Below are 21,140 nucleotides of genomic sequence, written 5' to 3'. Positions count from 1 at the left end.
GTAACATGAAACGTAATATCACTTTTCAATGCATCATTATCAGGTAAGTTTCACTTACCTACAAATGTGCAGAGCAGCAGCACTGCATACAGAAACATCATCTTGTAAACTAGAAGTTAAAATGATAACACACCGCCCGACTACACGTACCTCTGGATAATACAGAAATAATGTGAGATCCATAAAAGTAGTGCCAATCATGTTGGAGGTCAATTAAATAATCAAAACGTGTTGTTTATGCTTTACATACCAAGTGTTGTCATCGATTCCTTGTAAAGACGCCACACTGCTGCTTTTGTCACATGGGATGGCAGCAGCTTTCCACCAAAGTGTTTGTGTCCTGGGTGGTGTCCTGTTAACACTATTGCATTATCCTCTGCGTAGTTTTTACATTTTAGTCATTTAGCAGACGCTCTTATCCAGAGCGACTTACAGTAGTGAATGCATACATTTCATACATTTATTTCTCCGTACTGGTCCCCCGTGGGGAATGAACCCACAACCCTGGCGTTGCAAACACCATGCTCTACCAACTGAGCTACACAGGACTGTACTGTACTTTCTTGTATGTACTGTATATTTTATTTATACTGACACTGTACTGTACTTATTGATGAAGTTCACCACTCGCTGCAAGTCCTCATGCTTCAGGTGTAACCTGTACTTGTTTGGACCAGCTCTCTTTTTGATGGGAGGCATTAGACCATTCTCCTTGTATGACTGGTGGAGGAGAGTCAGGCGTGTTCTACTAATGCTGAAAGACAAATTCCAGATACAAACATTTTGGCATTATTATACAATGATAGCCGTAATCACAGCCAGACACACCTGGCTACCTTGATGAGTCATGTAATCATCTGGCAAAGTGGAGTCTTTTGTTTAGATATGCTAGCTAAACAATGAACCCCAATCCATAGATTAGAACCCCAACCCCAACATAATCCCAATCCATAGAGTACTAGCAATACAAACCAATTCTCATAGCTAACTAAAGTTAACCAAATAAAGTCAGCAAAAAAAGAAACATCCTCTCATTGTCAACTGCGTTTATTTTTGTAAATATTTGTACAAACATAAGAACATTCAATAACTGACACATAAACTGAACAAGTTCCACAGACATGTGACTAACATAAATGGAATAATGTGTCCCTGAACAAAAGGCGTGAAATACAATAGATGGACGTAATCACCGCCAGACACACCTGGCTAACTTGACGGGGTCATGTAATCATCTGGCAAAGTGGAGTCTTTTGTTTAGACATGTTAGCTAATCAATTAATCAAAATCCATAGACACTCTACGGACTGCAGAGTGAAGAAAATGCAGCCATCAAGTGCTCAGCATATGTGGGAACTCCTTCAAGACTGTTGGAAAAGCATTCCAGGTAAAGGTGGTTGAGAGAATCCCAAGGATGTTCAAAGTTGTCATCAAGGCAAAGGGTGACTATTTGAAGAATCTCAATTTTGTTCAACACTTTTTTTGTTTACTACATGATTCCATATGTGTTATTTCATAGTTTTGTTGTTTCTGTTCTAAAACTTTTGACCAGTGGTGTACATTATTTTGTTAAATGTAACCTTTATTTAACTAGGCAAGTCAGTTAAGAACTAATTCTTATTTACTATGACGGCCTACCGGGGAACAGTGGGTTAATTGCCTTGTTCAGGGGCAGAACGACAGATTTTTACCTTGTCAGCTCGGGGATTAGATCCAGCAACCTTTCAGTTATTGGCCCAACGCTCTAACCACTAGGCTACCTGCCGCCCCATTAAGTGCATGTGTCGGCCAAATAGTAGGCCTATACCTGACATTCAGCTGTGTTTAATCTTAGTAGTCGGCTTGATATCAGTAGCCAATCCCTTGTCGATGTAACAACAACAAACTTTGATATGCACCTATTTTATAGACTAAGGGCCGGTTTCGCTAACATAAATTAAGACTAGTCCTGGCCTAACAAGCCATTTCATTGGAGAATCTCCATTAAAATACTTTTTGGATCCAGGACTAGGCTTAATCTGACCCCGGGAGACTGTTCCTGAGAGTATTTTGCCGGAGACTGGTCTTGTGCTAGTGGCTGTCAATAGTGTCCACTCTGTACCACATTGTACCTGCCTAGGCATTTTCAGCACACTGTTGTCAGTCCCCCCGATTAGGCAGAGTCCTCTGGTTAACAGAGCAGTAATTACACCCCACATTATTTGTACAGGGATGAGTATCCACGCTCTTTCTCTTCCCACTAAGGGGGCTTCGGACAATAAGAGGCCAGATCACTGTACTTCGTGGTGACTGGCTCGCCTCCACGCCTGTCCTTCACTCTCACTCCCCATTCCCAGCCATTATGCCACAAGTGGGGTTGGATGGAAAATGGGTTTAAATTATCAGGTACAGCAGGGAAACCGCCTTTTCTTTTTTTTCGACCCTCGCCTATATAACCATCAGAGGAGGATTGCGATGCGGCCAGGTGATGTGATGATAGGGTTGTCGGGTTGCAAAGGGCAGGTTAAGTGTTGAAGGCGAGTAGGGATCAGCTAGTGGCCAGGTTGGCGAGAGCGGCTGACTTAGCCTGGTACTTGACGGTGGTCTGCTACTCAAAGCCATGAGAGGCTGGGATCAGCTCAAACGCCTTGCTCTTTTAAAAAGGAATGGTTTAGTGATGATTGTTGTCATTACTGGAGTGTGTGACATCGCTCGAGATCAACGCGGTAGAGAGATCAATGGGGAGTTGGCTCTGGCTGGGAGTGTACAGTGTGGTGTAATACCTTTGTATGGACACACCTGAAGTGGACATTTCCCAACCCACATTTTTTTTACTCTTGATGTATTCTATGCTAGTTATGGGTGGAAATTAGCATGTTTGTTCAGGTCATATTAAAACTAATTAATGCTTGCAGATATACAGTTCTGTGCTTTAAATCTCCAATCTTCTGTAGATGAGTCTCCAATCTTTGATAGATTCACTTAACACTCATCTCTACTGTATTCACTTGAATTTTCCTTTGACTTAGTTGGGTTTGCTTTTGACAATTGTTGACATTGCGAGAAAAAAAAAATGTAGAGTTCCAATAACATAGTGAAATTAGTTTATATAGAAACCTAACCTGTCTCAAAGACTAAGGAATGGAACAAAATAAAAATTATATATATATATATATTAGTACCAGTCAAGTTTGGACACCTACCCATTCAAGGGTTTTTCTTTATTTAAAAAAAACTATTTTCTAAATTGTAGAGTAATAGTGAAGACATCAAAACTATGAAATACACATTCAGTGGTTGCTCCACTAAAAGTTTTGCGATTATGCTGTGGTACATATAGGTAATTTGTGGTTTAGTACGGTACCCTGCGTCACCACTTCATTGCTCCAGACCACCACAAGGGGGAGTTAGAACACTGACTATGCTTTTGGGCCCTACTGTGTCTCTAACTGACAATGAATGGGCGACATAAACCTAAACACAGAAACTGATAATTGTGCACGACTTCAGTATTACTTACTAAAACTGTTGTTACACTAAGGTTTTTATTATTTTATTTTGTTAGGATTATTTTACTCTTACTGTAGTAGTGTAGCCCACTCCCGACAGATCACGTTGTACAGCGCCTGAGTGGCGCAACGGTCTAAGACACTGCATAGCAGAGCAAGCTGTGTTGCTACAAATGCTGGTTCAATACCGTGCCGCCCTCGACTGGGAGACCTATGAGATGATTGTAGGTTTTTGGTTTCTCTCCTAAAAACTGAAATAAATAATTCTAAATACAAACTGGCTTTATTTACAAATTAGTAACAATGTCTCTCCCCATGTTCAAGAATGACCCTTTTCTCGCTCATTTTACATTATTTGAAAACGAAATCTCCAAAATATTGTTAGTTTTTAAACAAAGTGATTATTATTATTATTATTAATTTATAATTATATAAAAGCCTGTTGGATATTCTCACAGATATATTATTAACCCTGTTATTAGCAGGATAATATATATTGGTCATATTTGTCATGGCTCCTGAGTTGCGCACAATGGGATTGCCTTGCAGTTCTCCAGCTGTATCCACTGAAAGCACGTGAGGGTCAAGGCACGAGGGCAGGGGGCACGGGATGGGCGGCAGTGCTGCACACAGAAGACCTAGCCCATGGGGAAGGGAGGAGGAGGAAGGGGGGGGTGAACCCCCACCCCGCCACACTGGGTAGCACAGAGCAACACTTTAAGGGACATTGCACTAATAATGGTGCCGACTTGGGAAATGTTCCCGCTGTTCTTAGTGCCAGTCTGCACGTTCAAACTAAAACAATGTGACTAATGATGGCATTTTTATGCTTTCGGTAATAAAATAATGATAAAAATACTCTTATTTAGTTATGGATCCATAAAGAATAACTATGGGAATAAATAGCACTGAATTACAGAAATATTGGAATAAAGTTGTCTAATGAAGGTTAACAAATTGTTGCTTACTGGAAAATACTCTGAAAACACCCATGGTCACGTTGTACAGCACCATTATGGCTATTAGCAGCTAGCTGGACAATAGACTTGCCTAGGAGGGTAGAGGGAGAATTCTATCGTTAAATGTATTTCTGAGTTAGGTTGGCTGTATCACCACCGGCCGTGATTGGTTGCAATTTCAGTTTAATCCACCAGAAAATACAAAACAAATAATACCACAAAAATTATTATTATGTATCACATCCGACCGTGATTGGGAGTCCCATAGGGCGGCACACAATTGGCCCAGCATTTCTCACCCTCTAAAAACTGAAATAAATGTTTTGGCCTTTATTCACATTACAATCGCTCACTTTCTTTTTTTGAGAAGGAAATAACATCCAAAATATCGTTATATATTATCAAGTTGATGGCACGGTCATATATTCTGGCACCTACATAAAGCTGAGTGACTCACTCATTCATGGCTTTGAATCAAAAATAGATAAGTACCAACATTCTTTCTGATAGTCTTTAAAGAAATGTTTTGGTTATCCTGACCTGGACACCATGTACAATATTATAATAGCCCATTATTGGCTATTAGCAGGACAATATACCTTTACCAACACCTCTCCGTATTTTAATACTTTGCGTTGCTACAGATACATGCTGGCCGCCACCGGGAGACCCATGAGGTGGCTTTTGGTTTTAATTTAGAATCCTCTAATCCGTCAATCCTCTATATGTAATCATTGGCAGAGAGTCACGTCATATTTTCCGATATACTGTAGGTCTACCGTAGGTGACATGAGTCTCACTAGTGTTGTTTAATGTGCTGTTAAAAGTCATCTAGGTCTTATTTATTTAAAGATCGTATTGAAGTTAGACGCGATAGGATTTGAAGTAATAGCCTACAACTATTTTAGCACCATTTCGCGATGCTCTGAGACAAGCATGGGGACTGGTCTTGATAAATCAGTTAGTTTTTTATTTTGACTGAATCTCCGTTTGGGTATTGGTTAGACCTCAATTATGGTGTAGAAAGGTTATGCTCTTAGTATAACCTTTTATTTAACTAGGCAAGTCAGTTAATAACAAATTCTTATTTACAAGGACAGCCTACTCCTTCCTCCCCGTCGAGGAATTGAACCCAGGTCTCCTGTGTGCCCGCACAACACGGTGATTATTTAGCTACATAGCCCAGTACTGTAGCCTACTCCCGACCATAACGTTGTACAGCGCCATATTTTCTGTTCCATCCTAACAGAAACCAGAGGGTTTTTCATTTTTTGGGGGAATAGAAACACCTTAACCTCTTGGGGCTAGGTGGGACGCTAGCGTGCCACCTGTGGTGCACTCCATCAACAGCAGGTGCATTTCAAGAGCGGCAAATTTGAATCCAAATAAATGTCAAAATTCAAATTTTTCAAAAATACAACTATGTTACACCATTTGAAAGATAAACATCTCCTTAATCTAACCACGTTTTACGATTTCAAAAAGGTTTTACGGCGAAAGCATAAATTTAGAGTATGTTAGGACAGTACATTTACAAGAGTTGTGTGTAATGTTTTGTCAAGTCAAAGACAGGGTCACCAAAACCATAAAACCAGCTAAAATGATACACTAACCTTTTACAATCTCCATCAGATGACACTCCTAGGACATTATGTTAGACAATGCATGCATTTTTAGTTCTATCAAGTTCATATTTATATACAAAAACAGCGTTTTACTATGGCATTGATGTTGAGGAAATCGTTTCCCTCCAATAACCGGCAGTCAAGTCAGCGTCACAAATTAAATAATTAAAATTAGAAAACATTGGTAAAATATTATATTGTCATTTAAAGAATTATAGATTTACATCTTTTGAACGCAATCAACTTGCCAGATTTAAAAATAACCTTACTGGGAAATCACACTTTGCAATAATCTGAGCACTGTGCCCAGAAAAATACGCGTTGCGATACAGACTAGACGTCATGTTGGGGAGATCTAAAATCGAAAATACTATGTAAATAATCCATTACCTTTGATTCTCTTCATCAGATGTCACTTCCAGGTATCACAGGTCCATAACGAATGTAGTTTTGTTCAAAAAAGCTCATCATTTATGTCCAAAAATCTCCGTCTCGTTAGCACATGATGTAAGCCAGCCGGACTTCTCGTCATGAACGAGGGGAAAAAATATATTTCCGTTCGTTCAAACATGTCAAACGTTGTATAGCATAAATCATTAGGGCCTTTTTAACCAGAACATGAATAATATTCAAGGTGGACGAATGCATAGCCTTTTATAACGTATTGGAACGAGGGTACCCAACATGAAGTAGCGCGCCAGGTGTCTAATGGGACATCACCGTTCCATGGCTCTTGTTCGGTCAGATCTCCCTCCAGAAGACTCAAAACACTTTGTAAAGGCTGGTGACATCTAGTGGAAGCAATAGGAAGTGCCAAAATATTCCTAAACCCCTGTGTTTTTCAATGGGATAGGTTTAAAGTCAATACAACACATCAGGTATCCACTTCCTGTCAGAAAATGTCTCAGGGTTTTGCCTGCCAAATGAGTTCTGTTATACTCACAGACACCATTCAAACAGTTTTGGAAACTTTAGAGTGTTTTCTATCCATATACAATAAGTATATGCATATTCTAGTTACTGGGTAGGATTAGTAACCAGATTAAATCGGGTACATTTTTTTTATCCAGACGTGCAAATGCTGCCCCCTAGACCCAACAGGTTAATATTAATCACATTAATCCCTAACTCAAAGTAATTGGAAAGGTAGATACACATTATTTGTGACATTGTGTTTACAATAAAGAATGTAAACAAGATGCTGTGTTTTTATTTACAGTAGCGATGGACAGCTGGTGGCATTTTGAAAACAGGTTTTCCAACACTTATAGCCCGATTAGCAGGACAATATACCTTTACCAACACATCTTTGTATTTTAATACTTTGTGGATGGGGGCTCCCACAGTGCAAAATGCATTGCTACAGATGCAGGTTCGATACCTGTGCCGGCCACCACCGGGAGACCCTTGAGGTGGCTTTTGGTTTTAATTTAGAATCCTCCAATCCGTCAATCCTCTATATGTAATTATTGGCGGAGAGTGACGTCATATTTTTTGATATGCTGTAGGCCTATTGCAGATGGCATGAGTCTCTCTAGTGTTGAGTAATGTGCTGTTAAATGTGGTGTAGGTTTTATTTATTTAAAGAGCATATTGAAGTAAGAGGCAATAGGATTTGAAGCAATAGGCTACAGCTATTTTAGCTCCGTTTCGCACTGCTCTGAGACAAGCATGGGGACTGGTCTTGATAAATCAATGAGGTTTTTTATTTTCACTGAGTCTCTGTTTGGGTATTGGTTAGACTAGAATTAGAAAATTAGTGTGTAGAAATGTTATGCTCTTAGTGTAACCTTTATTTAACTAGGCAAGTCAGTTAAGAACAAATTCTTATTTACAAGGACAGCCTACTCCTTCCTCTTCGTCGGGGAATTTAACCCCGGTCTCCCGCGTACCCATATGACACAGGGATTCTTTAGCTAAATAGCCAAGTACTTTAGCCTACTCCCGACCATAACGTTGTACAGTGCCATATTTTCCGTTCCATCCTAACAGAAACCCAGAGGGTTTTTTCATTTTTCTTGGAATAGAAACACCATAATATGAATCAAATTAATTAAGCAAAATTTCTTAAAATTAGTCCCATATACTATGTTCTTACAAAAAAGGTTTACAATTCCCTAATACAGCCACTATTGAAGGCTTCTCAAATATGCCCTCTGGTGGTCAAACTAGCACTAACTAGCATTAGTATTACCAGTGATTGGCACTTAAATAACGTGCCATAGAATTCTGCGGCACCATGCAAGCTGTGCTGCAGTACGCTCCAGCTTTTAAAGGATAAACCACTGTACGGAATCATGTAGTAATCAAAAAAGTGTAACCATTCAAAATATATTTTAGATTGTTCAAAGTAGCCACCCTTTGCCTTGATGACAGCTTTGCACACTCTTGGCATTCTCTCAACCAGCTTCACCAAGAATGCTTTTCCAAAAGTCTTGGAGTTCCCACATAGGCTGAGCACTTGATGGCTGATTTTCCTTCACTCTACGGTCCAACTCATCCCAAACCATCTCAATTGGGTTGAGGTCAGGTGATTGCGGAGGCCAGGTCATCTGATTCAGCACTCCATCACTCTCCTTCTTGGTAAAATAGCCCTTAAGCAGCCTGGATGTGTGTTGGGTCATTGTCCTGTTGAAAAACAAATGATAGTCCCACTAAGTGCAAACCAGATGTGATGGTTTTTCGCTGCATAATTCTGTGGTAGCGGTGCTGGTTAAGTGTGCCTTGAATTCTAAATAAATCACAGACAGTGTCACCAGCAAAGCACCCCCGCACCATCACTCCTCCTCCATGCTTCTCAGTGGGAACCACACATGCAGAGATCATCCGTTCACCTACTCTGCTTATCACAAAGACACGGCGGTTGGAACCAAAAATGTTACATTTGTACTCAGACCAAAGGATAGATTTCCACCAGTCGAATGTCCATTGCTCGTGTTTCTTGGCCCAAGCAAGTCTCCCTTTCTTATTGGTGTCCTTTAGTAGTCGTTTCTTAGCAGCAATTCGACCAAGAAGGCCTGATTCACACAGTCTCCTCTGAACAGTTGATATTGAGATGTGGATGTTACTTGAACTCTGTGAAGCATTTATTTGGGCTGCAATTTCTGAGGCTGGTAACTCTAATGAACGTATCCTCTGCAGCAGATGTAACTATGGGTCTTCCTTTCCTGTGGCGGTCCTCATAACAGCCAGTTTCATCATAGCACTTGATGGTTTTTGTGACTACACTTGAAGAAACTTTCAAAGTTCTTGAAAGTTTCCGGACTGACCTTCATGTCTAAAAGTAATGATTGACTGTCATTTCTCTTTGCATATTTGAGCTGTTCTTGCCATAATATGGACTTGTTCTTTTACCAAATAGCCCTATCTTCTGTATACCACCCCTACCTTGTCACAACACAACTGATTGGCTCAAATGCATTAACCTCTATGGGACCGGCGGGACGAATTCGTCCCACCTACGTAACAGCCACTGCCAGCCTGTGGCGCGATTTTCAAAATCTTCAAAATCCTATTACTTCAATTTCTCAAACATATGACTATTTTACAGCCATTTAAAGATAAGACTCTCGTTAATCTAACCACACTGTCCGATTTCAAAAAGGCTTTACAACGAAAGCAAAACATTAGATTATGTCAGCAGAGTACCAAGCCAGAAATAATCAGACACCCATTTTTCAAGCCAGCATATAATGTCACCAAAACCCAGAAGACAGCTAAATGCAGCACTCACCTTTGATGATCTTCATCAGATGACAACCCTAGGACATTATGTTATACAATACATGCATGTTTTGTTCAATCAAGTTCATATTTATATCAAAAACCAGCTTTTTACATTAGCATGTGACGTTCAGAACTAGCATACCCCCGCAAACTTACGGGGAATTCGCTAACATTTTACTAAATTACTCACGATAAACGTTCACAAAAAGCATAACAATTATTTTAAGAATTATAGATACAGACCTCCTCTATGCACTCGATATGTCCGATTTTAAAATAGCTTTTTGGTGAAAGCACATTTTGCAATATTCTAAGTACATAGCCCAGGCATCACGGGCTCGCTATTTAGACACCCGGCAAGTTTAGCACTCACCATAATCATATTTACTATTATAAAAATGTCATTACCTTTTGTTGTCTTCGTCAGAATGCACACCCAGGACGTCTACTTCAATAACAAATGTTGGTTTGGTCCAAAATAATCCATCGTTATATCCGAATAGCGGCGTTTTGTTCGATGCGTTCCAGACACTATCCGAAATAGTAAAGAAGTGTCGCGCTTGGCGCAATTCCTGACAATAAAATTCAAAGTATTCCATTGCCGTACGTCGAAGCATGTCAACCGCTGTTTAAAATCAATTTTTACGTCATTTTTCTCGTAGAAAGCGATAATATTCCGACAGGGAATCTCCTTTTCGGCAAACAGAGGAAAAAATCCCAAAGGCGGGGGCGGTCGGGGTCACGCGCATAAGCTAGTGTCTCTTGATGGGCCACTTGAGAAAGGCGATAATGTGTTTCAGCCTGGGGCTGGAATGACGACATTCTCTTTTTCCCGGGCTATGAGAGCCTATGGAAGACGTGGGAAGTGTCACGTTAGAGCAGAGATCCTTAGTAAATGATAGAGATGGCAAAGAAGTTCCAGAAATGGTCAGACAGGCCACTTCCTGTAAAGGAATCTCTCAGGTTTTGACCTGCCATTTGAGTTCTGTTATACTCACAGACACCATTCAAACAGTTTTAGAAAATTTAGGGTGTTTTCTATCCATATGTAATAAGTATATGCATATTCTAGTTACTGAGTAGGAGTGGTAACCAGATTAAATCGGGTATGTTTTTTATCCAGCCGTGTCAATGCTGCCCCCTAGCCCTAACAGGTTAAGAATTAAAGAAATTCCACAAATTAACTTTTAACAAGGCACATCTGTTAATTAATTGAAATGCATTCCAGGTGACTTCTTCATAAAGCTGGTTTACAGAATGCCAAGAGTGTGCAAAGCTGTCAAGGAAAGTGGTGGCTACTTTGAAGAATCTCAAATATAAAATATATTTTGATTTGTTTAACACTTTTTTGGTTACTACATGATTCCATATGTGTTATTTCATAGTTTTGATGTCTTCACTATTATTTTGCAATGTAGAAAATAGTAATAATAAAGAAAAACCCTTGAATGCGTAGGTGTCAACTTTTGACGGGTACTGTATTGTCCAATAAGTTAATTGGGTCATTAGAGTTGACATTTACACTAGTATCTCCCTCTGCCTCCGACAGTTTGTCAAGTTTGCCAACATCGAGGAGGACACACCGTCCTACCACCGGCGCTACGACTTCTTTGTCTCCCAGTTCAGCGCCATGTGCCACTCAACCCATGAAGACCCTGAGACCAGAACCAGGTGAGGAAATAACAGGCTTGAAAATAAACCTTGAACAAGAAAAATGTTAAAGGGATTTTTCACTTGAATTAAATTATGCTCACTGGGGGGAAATTGCCATTTTCTCCTTGTCCATAGACAAGTAAGGAAGTAAAGTTGTAATTTTGGTTAGACAGTGTATCGCTTTAAAGCCACACACAGATTTTCATGCCATAAAAGAATGGCCCACCAACAAAAAAATGTAATAGGAGAATGTAAATCTAAGTAGTAGGCTAGTTAATTACATACAGTAGCCAGGCTTACTGGTTGTTATAATAATCCTGTTCATCTCCAAATCACCTATGCTAAATCCATAGCTCGCTGCTTTCATGAGATGATAGAAAGAAAGCAAAAGAAAACAACCAAAGAATACCCATAACAATGGAAAGAAAGGCAGCGCAATGTTTTTTAGATAACACACGGAACAGACCAAACACTAGCAAACCAACCAACCAGTAAAAAAATCTCTAGAACAGTGGTGCATACATCGCTTTATACGCAGGCGCTTCAGAGGGACGTCTATTCCACCAGAGATGCCTGCTCTTCCTTAATCTAATAAAGACACCAGGAATATATTCAGATGACTATGATTCACTCTCTGCAGAGAGACCTCATCCCACCACCAATATTGCTGTAATTATTTGTTTAAAAAAAACATGTTGTTACCTAACCTTACCACCTGGGGGCGGCCCGTCAGGAAGTTCAGGATCCAGTTGCAGAGGGAGGTGTTTAGTCCCAGGGTCCTTAGCTTACTGGTGAGCTTTGAGGGCACTATGGTGTTGAATGCTGAGCTGTAGTCAATGAATAGCATTCTCACATAGGTGTTCCTTTTGTCCAGGTGGGAAAGAGCAGTGTGGAGTGCAATGGAGACTTTATCATCTATGGATCTGTTGGGGCGGTATGCAAATTGGAGTGGGTCTTTCTAGGATAATGGTGTTGATGTGAGCCATGACCAGCCTTTCAAAGCACTTAATGGCTACAGACGTGAGTGCTACTGGTCGGCAGATTACCTTGGCGTTCTATGGTGGTCTGCTTAAAACATGTTGGTATTACAGACTCGGACAGGGTGAGGTTGAAAATGTAAGTGAAGACACTTCCTAGTTGGTCAGCGCATGCTTACAGTACACGGCCTGGTAATCCGTCTGGCCCTGCGGTCTTGTGAATGTTAACCTGTCTAAAGGTCTTACTCACATCGCCTGCGGAGAGCGTGATCACAGTCTTCCGGCACAGCTGATGCTCTCATGCATGCTTCAGTGTTACTTGCCTCGAAGCGAGCATAGAAGTAGTTTAGGCCATCCGGTAGGCTCGTGTCACTGGGCAGCTCTCGGCACATATTGCACTTTTACTTTCTTCTCCAACACTTTTGTTTTTGCATTATTTAAACCAAATTGAACATGTTTCATTATTTATTTGAGGCTAAATTGATTTTATTGATATATTAAGTTAAAATAAGTGTTTTTTCCCCCTAGTATTGTTGTAATTGGCATTATTACAAATAAATAAATAAAAATCGTCCGATTAATCGGTATCGGCGTTTTTTTTGGGTCCTCCAATAATCGGTATCGGTGTTGAAAAATCATAATCGGTCGACCTCTACTTTGTAGTCTGTAATGGTTTGCAGGCCCTGCCACATCCGACGAGTGTCAGAGCCGGTGTAGTACGACTCGATCTTAGTCCTGTATTGATGCTTTGCCTGTTTGATGGTTCGTCGGAGGGCATAGCGGGATTTGTTATAAGCTTCCGGGTTAGAGTCGGCAGCTCTAGCCTTTAGCTCAGTGCGGATGTTGCCTGTAATCCATGGCTTCTGGTTGGGGTAGGTACGTACGGTCACTGTGGGGACAACGTCATCAATGCACTTATTGATGAAGCCAATAACAGATGTGGTGTACTCCTCAATGCCATTTAGATTTCTGGTTAAGGGTAATTAGATTTCTGGCTAAGGTTATTCAATATGTATTGCATTTGTGGTGTTGCACTGTTCTCAGGGCAGGTCTGCCAGTTTTGGCTAGCAGAAGTGACTTTTCACAGCAGGTTAGGAGAACTTAAGCTGCAGGTTAGGCGAATTAGCATGTCAGGTTAGGAGAAGGACATTAATGTTAGGAAAATGCAAAAATTTACCCATACGTGACTCGGAAATATCTAGCTACAACCAAGCCTGCCATTAGAACAGTCTTGGTTTGTTATTTTTTTAACGTTAAAATTTTTTTTACAATACAAAACATACACAATCAAATGACAGCATACAGACACACACAAACATCGACATCACACCTGCCCAGATCCACCTGCTCACACCCCCATCTCCAGCGCGACCATCACATTCCGAAAGATGGCTTCAAACTGCACCATTTTGTTTCTCTCTGTCACCTACGCACTTTCAACATTTTAGATATGTAGCAACATTTGAAATGTTTTTTTTACATTGGATAAAAGTGAAGACTCAGAGCTAGAAAATGGTATATCATACACTACAGTTGAGGAACATTGGAAAAGTAAATCTGCTTTGAAAGTTGACAAACTTGGGACCTCACTTTTGAGAAAATGGCCCTTGAGTGTTTTGGTAAACCTACTGGAGAGCTCTTTGTCTACACCCATTCAGCATTGTTCACACTCTCTTAAGCCTTAGCCCCATCCATTTCTTTAAGGATTCACATGTGATGTCATGTACTAACAACCAAAGATTTCAAGACTGAAGACTGGCTTATACCACATCTATCGATAGTTGTCGCAGTTACATCATGAACATTCTATTGTTGTCTGACATCAAACTTGTCGTTTTCGTTATAAAACAGTATAAATACAAAAACTACAGGCTGCCTATTAGTCCAAAATAGCATAACTAATGTATTTTAACACCAATTAACCCACCTGTTTAAAAATGTATTTAGTATATGTCAATCTTGCAACTTTCGAAACAATATTTTGGTTCATTTCTAGCTTCTTAGCAAGCTAGCTAATGTTACGTTAGCTGGCTAGTCAGTTCAAATAATGACCATATCATATAGCTGACAACTTCTTCACTTTAGCTAATTTGTCTTCATTATTACAGGAAAATAAACTCACAACAAGATCATTATTTACGAGTTAATGGCGAGCCAATTACAGAAAATATCTTGCGGTTGTGAGTTTGATGAAAGAAAAGCAGGGCATTCTACCTGAGTTTTTTTACTTGGACTGTGTCTTGTTGGCCTAACGTTATATCCTAATTTGACTTTGGTCCAGGTCATGTTCTTCACATTACCGTCTGGTAAACACATAGTATATAAAATAAAATCTAAGTTTATTTGTCACATGCACAGGTTACAGAAGGTGTAGTGAAATTGATACTTGCATAGTGGAGTCTTTTGTTTAGACATGTAGCTATCTTGCTAAACAATGAACCATAATCCCGACTCATACTACCCTGTATGAATCTGCAGGTAGCTAACCAACCCGGTTCAATGTTAGCTAGCTATCTAACATTAGGCTATAACTAGCAATGCAAATGATACAAGTAATATTACTACACAGATCATACACATAACATTAGCTAGCTAGCGAGCAAGCCAGCTAACATTAGCTAGCTAGCTAACAGTATGCTTTAACTTGCAATGAAACGACTTTCTGACAAATTAGAAACATATTATATCTGAAAATGTAGCTAGCTAGACTATCTTACCCATATGAATGGACTCTTCTCCCTGTCTGTCACGGATACCATGGTTGCCCTTAGTTTGAAGATGTAATCTGGAGACCGGTTTGTTATACAACAACCTTCTGTGTGTTCTCTTTTCAACTCCCTCTATATATTTGCAATCAAACGGCAGAATTTTTTCCATTTCCTTAGCTATCACACTGCTTCCACCGGGCATTCCAATGATTTCAAATCTCGGTCATACAGAAATTGGAGAACCACACTTTTTTTGCAGTTCTACTACGTGATATCTTCAAACAAAGATGTGTTAGAAAGGATTGCCTACACATATTGATCAGCTCATGTTATAGATAGAAGCATGCTACATGGCAGACCAATCCGAGCTCATCTCTCGACATGTCCAGTCGATCTATTATCTCAGCCAATCATGGCTAGCGGGAAGGTTCCTGACTTTTCCGTGGCCAAATCAACTAGGCTCATAATTTAACACTTATTCATATTTACAGATGGCATACAAGTTTGTTATGAAGGCACATGAATGTCCACATGTTCCAGAAGGCATTTCTGCAAAAAAAACAAATGTTGAAAAAAAAATACATTCCCAATAAACTGTGACCTTTGAAATGATTAAGTCCTTCAAATATAGTATTTAAAGTGTGTGTGTGTGTGTCCTGTGTAGGATCCGTGTGGCCGGTATCAAAGGGCTGCAGGGCGTGGTGAGGAAGACGGTGAACGATGAGCTTCAGGCCATCATCTGGGAGCCCCAGCACATGGACAAACTCATCCCCTCCATGCTGTTCAACATGCAGGATGCCGAGGACCTAGACAGGTACTTAAATAAATAAATATATATATATATTCATTCCCACATGGCAGTCATAGACATTGAAATACATATTTATGGACTAACATCAATAAATCAACAATTAGTCCTGGGAGGTGGTCCTGACTGTCACAACTTGTCTACTTAAAGTAGTCATCTGCAGTTCAAATCACAACAAACAGGCCACAGATATGGCAAACAGCTGAGGGATGGGGCTGGAAAAATGCAACCACTCTCAAATTCATAGACAGACCTATGGATGCAAGGACTGAGTGTCCATGAGATCAAAATGATAGTTTTAAGCATTTTTTATTTATCTATTTCTTTATCTTTTTATTTTACCTTTTACTTTAGTCTACCCGGTAAATATTTTCTTAACTTTATTTCTTGAACTGCATTGTTGGGTTAGTGGTTAAGGGCTTGTAAGTAAGCATTTCACAGTAAGGTTGTATTTGGCGCATGTGACAAATAACATTTTATTTGTTTAGTGTTTATTTACAAATACATTGTTTATGAACGAAGCAGTAAAACATCCTTATGTTTTGGGTTCTGATGAGGTTAGACAGTTGAACTAAGTTCCAGAGGTATTTTACATTCTATTCTTATTCAATAATCAAATGCTATATAACATAAATGCAAAAGTCCAAACATGGATGTTGCAATCGTAGATTGCCTCTTTAACATAATTATATAATATTCCATTTAGCAGATGCTTTTATCTAAATAGACTTGCAGTACAGTGAGAGCATACATTTGTATTATGTGTATATAATCCCTTCGGGAATTTTAACTAATAAACAAAATATTGCCCCTTGAGGCAAGGGTTCGATCCCTCTGTCATTTCCTCTTGTCTATTGCCCCTTCTTATTCAATCAATTAAAATAATGTTAAACGAAAGAAAAAGATGGATAAGTTCAAATATTTTAGCTAGGCTTGATTTAGCTTTTCTGGCAACTTATGGAATGTGCTAGCACAATCAAACACTCAGGGACAACAAATAATATTTGAAACCAGGTCTTAAGGTGAACCTGTTTTTCCATAAGAACATAAGGCTTAGATCAAGGGCCCTAAATTCCAGTCTAAAGAGGATGGGAAAAACTGGAAAACACTGGCCATTGCTAACTTTTCAGGAATTTTCACTGCTTTTACACTATATAGACACTAGTTAAATTCCCACAGGGATCACATGCACATATTAAAAGCGTATGCACACACTGTACTGTACGTCACTTTGGATAAAAGCTTCTGTTAAGTGACATTTTTATGTTATAATTAAAGACTGTTTGAATTCACATATTTCTTCTCAATAGACATCAGCTAGCTCTAAGAAAATGCATCCCTTCCCCCTTTCTCTCACACCCCTTCATCTATCGCTCTTCTCCCTTTGTCTTTCTTTCCAAGTGGTAATCCACCACCGCTCTTCTTTCTTAATTGTAACAGAACCCCGCTGAATCTACGTCTGCACCTTTCTATGATCTGTCCGTTGTGTACAGTGCATTCGGAAAGTATTCAGACCCCTTGACTTTTTCCACATTTTGTTTTCATTACAGCCTTATTCTAAAATGTATTACATTGCTTTATTTCCTCATCAATCTACACACAATACACCATAATGACAAAGCGAAAACAGGTTTTTAGAAGTATTTGAAAATGTATTAAAAATTAAAAAAAAACAGAAACCTTATTTACTTATCTATTCAGACCCTTTGCGATGAGACTCAAAATTGAGCTCAGGTGCATTCTGTTACGTTGATCATCCTTGATGTTTCTACAAATTGGAGTCCACCTGTGGTAAATTCAATTGATTGGACTTGATTTGGAAAGGCACACACCTGTCTATATAAAGTCCCAGTGTTGACAGTGCATGTCCGAGGAAAAACCAAGCCATAAGGAATTGTCCGTAGAGCTCCGAGACAGGATTATTTCAAGGCACAGATCTGGGGAAGGGTACCAAAAAATGTCTGCAGCATTGAAGGTCACCAAGAACAAGGTGGCCTCCATCATTCTTAAATGGAAGATGTTTGGAACCACAAACTCTTCCTACTGCGCAATTGGGGGGGAAAAGGGCCTTGGTCAGGGATGTGACAAAGAACCTGATGGTCACTCTGACAGAGTTCTAGAGTTCCTCTTTGGAGATGGAAAAACTTTCTAGAAGGACAACCATCTCTGCAGCACTCCACCAATCAGGCCTTTATGGTATAGGGACCAGACTGAAGCCACTCCTCAGTTAAAGGCACATGACAGTCCACTTGGAGTTTGACAAAAGGCACCTAAAGGACTCAAACCATAAGAAACAAGATTCTCTGGTCTGATGAAACCAAGATTGAACTCTTTGGCCTGAATGCCATGTGTCACGTCTGGAGGAAACCTGGCACCATCCCTACGGTGAAGCATGGTGGTTTTGGCAGCATCATGTTGTGGGGATGTTTTTCAGAGGCAGGGACTGGGATAATAGTCACGATCGAGGGAAAGATGAACGGAGCAAAGTGCAGAGATCCTTGATGAAATCCTGCTCCAGAGCGCTCAGGACCTCATTCTGGGGTGACGGTTCACCTCCCAACAGGACTACGACCCTAAGCACACAGCCAAGCCAACGCAGGTATGACTTCAGGACAAGTCTCTGAATGTTCTTGACTGGCCCAGCCAGAGCCCAGACTTGAACCTGATCAAAAATCTCTGGAGAGACTATTTTAGAATAAGGCTGTAACCTAACAAAATGTGGAAAAAGTCAAGTGGTCTGAATCCTTTCTGAATGCACTGTATAAATCCATAGCGTCCCAATTTTTGGATGGGTAATATTGTGTACTACAAACTCCCCAGACGCCTAGCGCAGTCTCAGATTTTGTCCCAAATGGCAACCTATTCCATATATTGTGCAATGCTTTTGACCAGGGCCCTATGGGGGCTTTCTTATGGGCCCTGGGCAAAAGTAGTACACTATATAGGGAATAGTTTGCCCTTTGGGACCCAGGCCCTCTCCTGAGATTTTCCATTACCCCGAGGAGGATGAGTGATAACGGGGAATTGACATAGTTCTTCTGGAAAAGGGAGAAAAGCTTGATGATATTTCATACAGAGAAACCGTTAGGAGAGGGGCCAGAGCCGGAGGTAGCCGTTGAGCCAGGCTGGAGCTAAGATTTAGACACCTTGACAGGCGGCGGCTCGGCTTGATGAGACGGGACAGGTTTGTGGAGATAAAGCTTTACCCTCCTCTCCTCTACTGTCCTCCTATCCCCCGGTGCAAAATACAGACATCTCTCTCTTGCTCCCTTTATCTCTCTCCTCTCTCTCTTTCTCCCCTCTATTTCTAGCCTCCTCTCTCTGTTCTCCTTCCCTCCAGGTGGTTTCCATGTGAACAAAGCTATTTTTGGTGCCAGACTTTTTTTAATGTCCTTATACATGGAGCTCTCTTCGAACAGCAGACAAGCACTGCCGCATGCTGAGGAATTCCAGTTTTGATACACCTACTACAACAGTGTCTGTGTCTTACCATTGTTTTGCCACATGCTTACCGCCTTATCAAGGTAATGACACTTGGGGCTAGGTGGGAGGGGGTAAACAACACATTCTACAGCACCTTTTTAGCTCGTCGCCTGTCAATCACATGGTATTCACAAAGTACATGGCTTTTCTGTGACTACAGTATAACCAAGGAAATTGGTTGCGCCCCTTTCTCTTGAATTTGTTGCATTGCACAATGTGGTCAAGATAAAAGTGAGCAGTCATGATACACCCATCTTTGTATGTGCACAGGTTATTCATGCTAGCATACTTTTTGAATCATGTAGTTTACCTGCAGAGACGATCAGAAGTAAAGGGGTTCATTCAAATACAATTATTTATGTACAACAATGGGATTTGCGGTAGGCGGATCACTACTAGGAAGAACCAATCACACAACATCTGTCAGAAACAGACATGTTGACTGGTGAATGAGGTGAACCCCTCCCTCTTTATAAGGCGTCACTCACCCGCCCACTGGTTATTCTGGCTCTCTTCCTTGCGAAGTTTACTACGCTCCTGAAGCTCTCCTCAGCACGACTTGATCCCTGCTCAACTGTTCTCAAGCGAACCGCAAGGTTAGCGCTGCCGAACATAGGACCTCTGCTCTCATCTCTTGGTGTTGAATTACAATTAATTTTCTACTTTTCTGGATTTTCTACTCTTTCTACTATATTTTTGACCAACTGCCCCGATTCGGTCTTATGTAGCAAAATTTGAAATTGTGTTTTTTACATTGGATAAAAGTAGAGACCTAGAAAATTGTATATCATGCACTGCAGTTGAGGAACATTGGGAAAGTAATTCTGCTTGGAAAGCTGATAAACTTCTGACCCCACTTTTGAGAAAATGTCCCTTGAATGTTTTGGTACACCTACTGGAGAGCTCTTACATTTACATTTAAGTCATTTAGCAGACGCTCTTATCCAGAGCGACTTACAAATTGGTGCATTCACCTTATGATATCCAGTGGAACAACCACTTTACAATAGTGCATCTAAATCTTTTTTTTGGGGGGGGGTTAGAAGGATTACTTTATCCTATCCCAGGTATTCCTTGTCTACACCCATTCAGTGTCGTTCCCAACCTCTTAAGCCTTAGCCCCACCCATCTCTTTAACCTCTATGGGCTATGTGGGACGCAAGCGTCCCACCCCTAGTACACCCTATCAACAACAGGTGAAATATCAAGAGCGCCAAATTTGAAAACAATTAAATGTCATAATTCAAATTTCTCAAACATACAACTATCTTACACCCTTTGAAAGATAAACATCTCCTTAATCTAACCACGTTGTCCGATTTCAAAAAGGCTTTACGGCGAAAGCATAAAGTTAGATTATGTTAGGAGAGTACATTGAAAATAGCTGTGTGTAATGTTTTGTCAATGCAAAGACGCGCGTCACCAAAAGCAGAAAACCAGCTAAAATGATGCACTAACCTTTGACAATCTCCATCAGATGACACTCCTAGGACATTATGTTAGACAATACATGCATTTTTTGTTCTATCAAGTTCATATTTATATCCAAAAACAGCGTTTTACTATGGCGTTGATGTTGAGGAAATCGTTTCCCTCCAATAACCGCCAGTCAATCAGCACAACAAATTAAATAATTACTATTCGAAAACATTGGTAAAATATTATATTGTCATTCAAAGAATTATAGATTTACATCTCTTGAACGCAACCGGA

The 21,140-nt window shown here is 40.2% G+C and overlaps 1 protein-coding gene across 4 annotated transcripts in view; it reads left to right on the top strand.

Annotated features, from left to right (window-relative positions):
- efr3a (EFR3 homolog A (S. cerevisiae)) overlaps positions 1-21,140 on the top strand; it is a 255,603-nt gene that overhangs the window by 84,941 nt on the left and 149,522 nt on the right. For all 4 annotated transcript variants that reach the window (XM_014139101.2, XM_014139102.2, XM_014139103.2 and 1 more), the window contains 2 exons: positions 11,348-11,469; positions 15,801-15,950. In XM_014139101.2, the coding sequence (XP_013994576.1) occupies positions 11,348-11,469; positions 15,801-15,950 (272 nt within the window). The remainder of the gene's footprint in view (positions 1-11,347; positions 11,470-15,800; positions 15,951-21,140) is intronic.

The sequence above is a fragment of the Salmo salar genome, chromosome ssa14 (assembly GCF_905237065.1).
Source record: "Salmo salar chromosome ssa14, Ssal_v3.1, whole genome shotgun sequence".
Classification (NCBI taxonomy): Eukaryota; Metazoa; Chordata; class Actinopteri; order Salmoniformes; family Salmonidae; genus Salmo; species Salmo salar.
The sequence above is the reverse complement of the archived record's forward strand: the minus strand, read 5'-3'. Positions and strand labels throughout refer to the sequence as shown.